The 7941-nt window shown below is 45.9% G+C and overlaps 1 protein-coding gene across 1 annotated transcript in view; it reads right to left on the bottom strand.

Annotated features, from left to right (window-relative positions):
• Positions 1-966: 966 nt before the first annotated feature.
• Positions 967-7941, bottom strand: part of TPI1 (triosephosphate isomerase 1) — a 29975-nt gene continuing 23000 nt past the window's right edge. The window contains exons 6-7 of the mRNA XM_069650639.1: positions 4066-4153; positions 967-1480 (exon numbers count right to left, since the gene is read on the bottom strand). Of these exons, the coding sequence (XP_069506740.1) occupies positions 1362-1480; positions 4066-4153 (207 nt within the window). The 3' untranslated portion in view covers positions 967-1361. The remainder of the gene's footprint in view (positions 1481-4065; positions 4154-7941) is intronic.

The raw sequence follows: 7941 nt of genomic DNA, 5'->3' as shown, positions 1-7941 counted from the left end.
CCAGGAGAGGTTGAGAGGCATTATGCAAACAGGCTGACCAGAGAATGGTCCACACCGAGCAAGCCCTGGAAGACTGAGGTCATGCTACAAGCTGGATGCCTGGCAGAGGTCAGAGACATAAGACAAGACCAGAGAAGACCATTCCCAGGAGACCCTCTAGTACTTTAGCACCGCCATAAGCCAATGCATTATAGTACCGCTAGGGAGGCATACAAGGGTTTTTAACCAGGTCTGTCTTCAGCCACTCCAAGCACCATGCATGTGTTAAAACAAGCATTGGAAAAGTCTACAATGTTGGCTTGTGTACCAGCATTTCCCAGTCACTACTACTATACACTGGTACTCGCAACATTTTGCAGCGGCTACCATCAATGGTCAGTTATTACCACTACGGCAGTGCCTGGCAAGCACCTTTCAATTGCGAACTTTTTGCGTTGGACATCAGTATGTTAGCATAGGGTAGCCAGGAGGCCAGGCACACCAACAACTATTAGGACTCTTGGTGGCCACTGTCATTGTTTTGTACACAAGGGTTTCCCTGGCAGGGCAAGGAATCTTGACTAGGTTAAGAACTTTAGTTTGGTCACTGTTCCTTGGGCGTGTTGGACACCTGGAGAAAAGGTCACTGGGGACATTTGTAGATATTGCCCCAGTGCCTATTCGAATTTGGTCCAACGTTTGACCAATAGCCATCCTTTTGAAGCACATTTACTTCGAGTCAGTGCCTGGCCTTGCACTACACCCTCAATAGCATTTTGAAATGAAAAGGAGCACAGGCTAAATCAGGGCCACCCAACTGATGTCATGTGCCATGTTCTATTAAGCAATGAAGGTGCCCTGCCACTGCCAATCCACCCTTTATATGCACAGCATCGGAGATGCCTCCGAGACCCTGTCCTGAACGCCGCTGCTCCAACCCCATACTCTTGTGTTCATGCACAGAATGTAATCAAACCAACACAAAAGTCACCTTCATGATCATTTTACTTGACTGGGAATATCACAACTAGATTAACAATGATTGACTGTGACCCCCAACAGGTTCCGCACACAAGGTGCCAGGCTCACCTCGAAGACGACTAGGGCCCAACAGTTCAGAGGATACATTAGATGGCTGGAATCCATTAAGTTGTCAGGAACGAAAACATGTAGTACAGACACAAACAGTGCTCGAGGCAAAAGCCCCCATCCAAGTGGACAACGTACAGTGCAGACATTTACAGTAAACATTTACATATTCGCGTTACTGGAACCGTTCGGGGTCAGATGGCAAGGTCAGTCTGTGGTAGCCACCTTTGCCACAAGGATGGTTCATGCCTCGGTGCAGCCTCTTCCAGCAAGTGGGGTGTGATCAGGTCTGTTTACTGCTTGGCATTGATAATGTCGATAAACTCTGGCTTGAGGGAGGCGCCGCCCACCAGGAAGCCATCCAGGTCTGGTTGAGAAGCCAACTCCTTGCAGGTACCTCCAGTGACCGACCCTGCAGGAGCAGAGGAGAGAGTTACAAGCCTGGCCGCCTTACAAAGCTGCAGCGCTCTAGGTTAAAGACGCATAACACAACTTGATCCATAAGCCATCAATGCACCACAGCTTTACACAATGAATACAAATAGCCACACTTCAAGTGCTCTAGGCCATGCACTCTAAGCGAGCCGACAAGGCTATTTGCAGCATTGCACGATGTGCCCCCACCATACCCAATCCAAGGCGGCACAGGATGCCCATTTTATAGTTTACCTACCATTTAGGAAGTGGAATGAGACCCATTAATTTGGCCCAGGAGCATTCAATTTTTTGGAGTATGGTAAAGCCAGGCCGGGACTCAGCGGTCACCTCAGAGGGAGGTAGTGAGCTGCTGAAGATCAGAACACCCTTCCCCTCCCCACAAACACCCACCCCCCCCCCCTCGGCGCATCTGCCCGAGTGTAACACTCGGGTCATTTTACAAAGGCATGGTTTTAAGGAGTCTGTCCAGATTCTTGCAGCCAACCGGATAGTGGGACTGGCACAGTCAGAGAACCTAGCCAGGCAGTGAACTGACTGGGGCACTTCTAGCTCCTACAACTACCAATGATCTCACATTAGGAACTCTGGAAGATCCAGGCTGGAAGGGATATTAGCAGCTTTGCCAGTCTGGCACTCGACAGGGTCAGGCCCACTAATGCCACAGGAAAACATCCAAGCCTCTGCCATGCTCTAGTTGAACTGTTGGCACAGCTTAGCATGTCCCTCATGAGTCGTTTAAAAACCACCTGATTCAGGTCTGAATAATAACTTGGTGCACAGAGGTATGGAGCTTTAGCCAAGAGTTCATAGGTCCAAGGCCCCACATTAAGCCAACGTAAGCAGAAAGAAGGGGCAGTGGGAAGAAACAAGCCGCACAGGAGGCTTCCCCTGCAACTGCACAAAATGGCTGGTATATCCCAACCGCCACCCCCACCTTCCATCCCCCAGGCTACTCCACTGCAGTCCAACAGGCTGGTTGGAATAATACCACGGACTACACACAGATCGGTGTTAGACGGGCAAGGACCACAATCCATGGAAGGAACTAAAGATACGGATACTGATAGTGAGACAGCAGAGCTGGTAAGGGCCACGTAGGGTGTGGGGAAGCAGAGCAAGCTCATGAGCACAAACAGGTGGGATGCAAATGCCTTTCAATTGCCAAGATCTCTTCAGCCCGATCTAGGGCACTGCAATATCTACACTTAGACTACCTAACCCCAGCTAATTAGATTACCGTGACATAGCCCACACCTATGCACTATGCAGCCATAGGTGGCTTTACCTACAAAAGGATTCGGGAAGGTGGGGCCATTACAAGATGTAAATATGCTCCGACCCCACAAATCCAAAGGATATGTACCGCGTGGGACGCCTAGAAGGCGTTCTCTTGGATGCCACAGGTTGAGATGCACCCAATTTAGGAAAATGCTATTCTAGAGGAATTACAAAAAGAACCCAGACTTAGTACCCAAAACATGGGGGCAGGGTGTGGGAGTAGCAAACAAAGGCTGGCGTGGGGGTAAATGAAGGCAAGAATAAAAAGTCTGTGGGTAGAAAGGGAGTATGGGATCAACGCCGGGTTTGGATTAAGAGAATGATTGTCCCAGATAAGAGAAATTGATGGCTCGCTACAATATCCGACTATTTTATCGAGCGGAGAAAACGGATGAAACTACCTTGCAATTTGGGATATCTTTAATGACATGTATGATGTCCCAAGGTTTCTATTCTCCCCCACCCATTTTCTCTTTTCCTCCCCATCGCTTTCCTTCTTTCTTGCCTCGGTCTATCCTAGCCCTTAATTTTCTGACATGGTGTTTTCTGCAAAAACTGTTAAAACGTAGACGTTACTTTTTATGCACGATTCCCGTTTTACTTAATGATTGTTTATTGTACCGTTTTTCTTCTCTTGCATGTTAAAATTTCAATATTTTTTTTTTTTTTTTAAACAAGTGTGTGGGGTGAGTAGATGGGACAATAGAGGGGTGGAGCAGGTGGATTTGGGATACCACTTAATTTAGAGCGTGAACTTGGCACTCAGGACATTGAACATTTAGTTATTCATTCCATTTCAATGTGACTCTACGCCACTGCTGGCTACATACCACAGGACCTGGTCATGGGCATAAGGAGTCTGCCTGAAAGAGTATTGGGCACATCCCTAGTTTGAAAGGGAACTCCTGAGCTTGCGCCAAAAGAGGTTTGCACGAGCAGGTTACACAGCAATATAAAACCTGCTATTCTCCGTGTAATTTACCATACATCTAAAATGGTTGGCCAAACTGAGGGTATATTTACTTAGAGGGAAGGGAGGTGGGGGTGAAAGCTGCATGTTATTGCTATAGTAAAGCAGATTTCAGGATCCTCGCTCTGAAAGAAACCCGAGGTTCCGTAGGGTGCAGAGCAAGCTCTTGGCAGCCTGCAAGTCACCCAGTAGACCAGTTTGAACCTTTTGGGTAATGTTGTGGGGACCCTGGCCAGGGCATTGGCATAAGGTATGCACGGGGACGCCTGCCATTCAGAGCACAAGCAGTAGGCAAGCATTAAAGTGCATACCTCCATAGATGATCCGGGTGGATTTTGCCACGTCCTCGGACACGTTGGTCTTCAGCCAGTCCCGGAGCTTCTGGTGCACCTCCTGGGCCTAAGATTGCAAAAATAGGTCAAAGATCCAACTACCAGTGGCGGTACCACCCAGCACCCTGCACAAGTGCAACACAAATCCAACACCTTCCTCGCCAAAAAGCAGAACTTGGGGAAGAAAAACGAGTACAATATAATTTCGTAGGTAGTGAACAAACTGTACAATCATGCACACGTAGACATGTGAACTGCCCCATCGGGGCAAGGGCAGTGCAAGCACAAGGAGCCTCAAAGTAGTCCAGCCTGAACATGGGTCTCCGCAAATGCAAGCACCCAGGGCAATCCAATCCTCTCCTGCCAGCAGCAGAGACATGGATTGTCAGCCATTTACCTCCAAGCACTTGGCCCTTTGCAAACACTGAATCAGGACATTGACACACGGATTTGCAAAGAACCATGAATATCCATTCAAGGTGCAAAGGAGAGTTACTGATGTTCAGAAAAGGAGCATACAGTTTCATATAAAGGAGATGCAAGATGGTCCTCGAGATCCGAGTGGAGTACAAAAACCAACATTCACCATCTATCCAGGAAGCAAAACCTACAGATATCCCAGCCGTCAGGGTCCCAGGACCATCATACCGCTTCATCAGACCCACCTGCTGCAGAGATCTAGGACCCCTGATGTCCGCTTGGAATTCTAGGGGCCAGCCGCCTTAGATCCATCATAAGTCAAGGACAGCCACAGATGCTTAAACTGGCCAATGTTATTGCACCTTGTTCAACGGGAAGGGGAAAAAAGTGGACTTGGAATTTATAAAATGCTGCAAAGGTATTTATAAAGTGTGAATGAAACATTGATTCTGACACTTAAGGGTAGCAACCCCTGCTCCCCTAAAGTATAAGGAAAAATGTCCCAACGTGGGAACATCGTTGCGCTCGGCGCACAAACGCCATACATTAAACGGAAAGTTGTGCATTTCAAACAATCCTATTTACTCAGGAAGAGTCCAATTCAAAACCCAAGTTAAGTAATCAGATAGTCCAGTTTAATAATTATAAATTATATAACTATATAAACGTCTGATATTTTTTTGCAATGGCAGTGCACGAATATTGCACAGTATGTTATAATGGATAAATCAAAAGCAGGAATCATTCTTTTGTGAAAGGTTTGGTGGGGGTGAGGCAGAAATGGCCCCTTTGTACACTCATTCCACTACCATTCGTTAAAGCCCAGTGTACAACAAACCCTTGCACACTTATGCAATGTCCCCAGATACTCATGGTGACTCAGTTCCTAGATCAGAGGCGGCTTGGCTTATTCAACACCATTTTGCCACGTCTAATGACAACTAACGTAGACTGAAGTGAGCTGGGGCAACAAACTAAACTTGAAAAGGTACACTTCACAATATTGCAGACCAAAATCACCACGCAGTCTCCAACTTGTGCAACAAAACTATTCCATCTAAAGTGCCATCGTAAGTGGCTATTAGGCTGGGCGACTTGCTGCCTTGGTGTGGAACGCCGCCGTCCTTAAGAGGAAGCTTTCAGAGCCATTTGCTTATATTCATAGTTCCATTGCTCATTGCAGCATTCATCCTAGAGTCAGTGTACTGGTTACTTACTGCAGTTTCTTCTCTGCAGATTTCCACCTGTGGCTCCGCCCCCGCCCGGCCGACATCCACTTTGTGTCTTCTATATCTAGTGTGGTGCCGTGCATCGCGCGAGTGAATCCAAAGTGCCATCGTAAGTGGCTGTTGTGTGGTGGGTGGTGCCGGTTTGCTGGGTAAGCTGGGCTTCCTGCATAGTATACCCGATAGTAGCATGGTTTCAGATTGTTAATTCAGCCGGATTGAACTGTGCTATTATTGTGGTTGGATTTGTAACAGGTTAGCTCCAAGTTGGAATCCATCTTGAATAGCCTGCCCCGAGCTTTATGAGTGCCGCTATTGTGTTAGATTATTCTCCCACTATTTTGAGTCTTCACCTTGGAAATATGGCGAATGGCAGAAGTGGTAGGAAACTTACGAAAGCACAGTCCTACAATGCCTAATGAGGAATTGCTGAATGTAATGTCCCCCCAATGAAGATCCGGGGAATCAGACTAAAACGCAGGGGGAGAGTTAATTTTGAATCTAATGAAACTAGCGCCATCGCTATACCTTCATCTTCGGCTACAAATGAGGGAGTAGGCACTGTTTTGGGTTGCAAAGATGTAAATGTAAAGGAAAGTGGATTAAGAAACTTAGAATCCTCCCCCATTAAGTAAGTTAGTGACATCACCATTACCGATGCTACCAACAGGATTGTGGTAGAATATGAGGGGTGGCTGTGCTGTGTTAAAAAAAAAACAGATTCAAATGAACTACTCAAGCCGCATTTGCTGGGATAAACGACTGTTCCATATTAGGCCCTGCTATAGAGGCAGAAGTAGAAAAGTGGATGAGATTTTACTTAGCACCCTCTACCCCGGTATCCAAATGACCTTTTGGAAGGGAGGATGTACATGGTTTAGTATTCCCCGTTGCAAAATCGTGGTGCTTACTCATTCTCTTGTGATATCAATGATGCTGAGTTGCACAAAAATTGGCATAGTGAACTAGAAGAGAAAAACCATTATACACATAATATCCCCCTGGTTAATTTGCTTACAAATTCTAAGAACAAATGTTCGAATCGACAGATACTTCCTAAAGAAAGATATCGGGAGCATGCTGTCAATGATGAAGTGATTGAGAAGCTGCTGGGTTTGGTGTGGACTTCCCGGTCTTATCTAGAAGATCAGATCTTCTATATAAGGGTCATGAGTTGACACATTGGGGAAATCAAAGATCCACTATGACAGAACTATTATGTAAATTCAATAAAGTGTAGGGAATGCTATTCACATGCCAAGCTGTGTCTGCACTTGTGGTAGACCACAAGGAAAGTTCGATGTCTGACAAAATGACAAACCCCAGGTGATGTTAGAATGGTAGATGCAGAAATGAAATTGCTGAAATGGCAGCCATACCTGTGGTCAATAATTGTGCGACTCCAATGGCTCTAAATTCAATATTGGACGTGGAAGGTGGGGTTGGTAATGCAATAAGCAAATAAAGTCTGATATAGAGGCTATTAAGCAAGCTATAATTTCTATAAAGGCTAATCAATTGGGGATTTCAGCTTCACCAAGATACAAACCAATTCTATTGAAGAGGGAGAGTTGGGGGGTGGAGGGGACAGCCATACGGTGTTAGTAGATCTGATTGATCTCACTGAAGGTGATATGAAAGAATTGAGTGAAAGTAGTAATGTCAGCTTCTGAAGAGGAAAGTGTCAATCAGCGTGTGGTACAAACGATGAGCAAAAAGGATTATAGCTAGAGCAAAGAAATGCTCGCAACAAAGGCCATTAATAGAAACAAAAAGCACAATAATGTGAGCTAATTTAGCAGACCTGAAGAACGAAGCCGTTGTAAAAACAGGATGATAACGGCTTTGATTTACACGAACTAGATGAGGTGTCCAAGGTGCATCTGAATCGGTTCTCAGAGGGCACTGGAAACAGATCACACATGGCAAAAAAGTGTTCAAGTAAATCCAAACATCAGTTATCCCCAGTCAGGTTGAGGCTCATATCTGACTGGAAAAAAAAAAAAAATCACAGAAGGGGCAAATAGAACCATCAGGAGTAGGTCCGCTAGGGATCCAAACTGCCTTATCACAAATATACCCAGTTAAGAATAAGACCAACATCAAAAATGCAGAAACCCCCATGTGGATACCAGGTGCCCTATTGATTTCATTGAATGAGCTGGAGGGTAGTTCATAGACTACATTTGCTGGAAGTTTAAAGTCAGGA

The sequence above is a fragment of the Ambystoma mexicanum genome, chromosome 3p (genome assembly GCF_040938575.1).
Source record: "Ambystoma mexicanum isolate Mex_15411 chromosome 3p, UKY_AmexF1_1, whole genome shotgun sequence".
Lineage (NCBI taxonomy): Eukaryota > Metazoa > Chordata > Amphibia > Caudata > Ambystomatidae > Ambystoma > Ambystoma mexicanum.
Note: the sequence above shows the minus strand (reverse complement) of the source record. Positions and strands in the feature narration are given on the sequence as shown.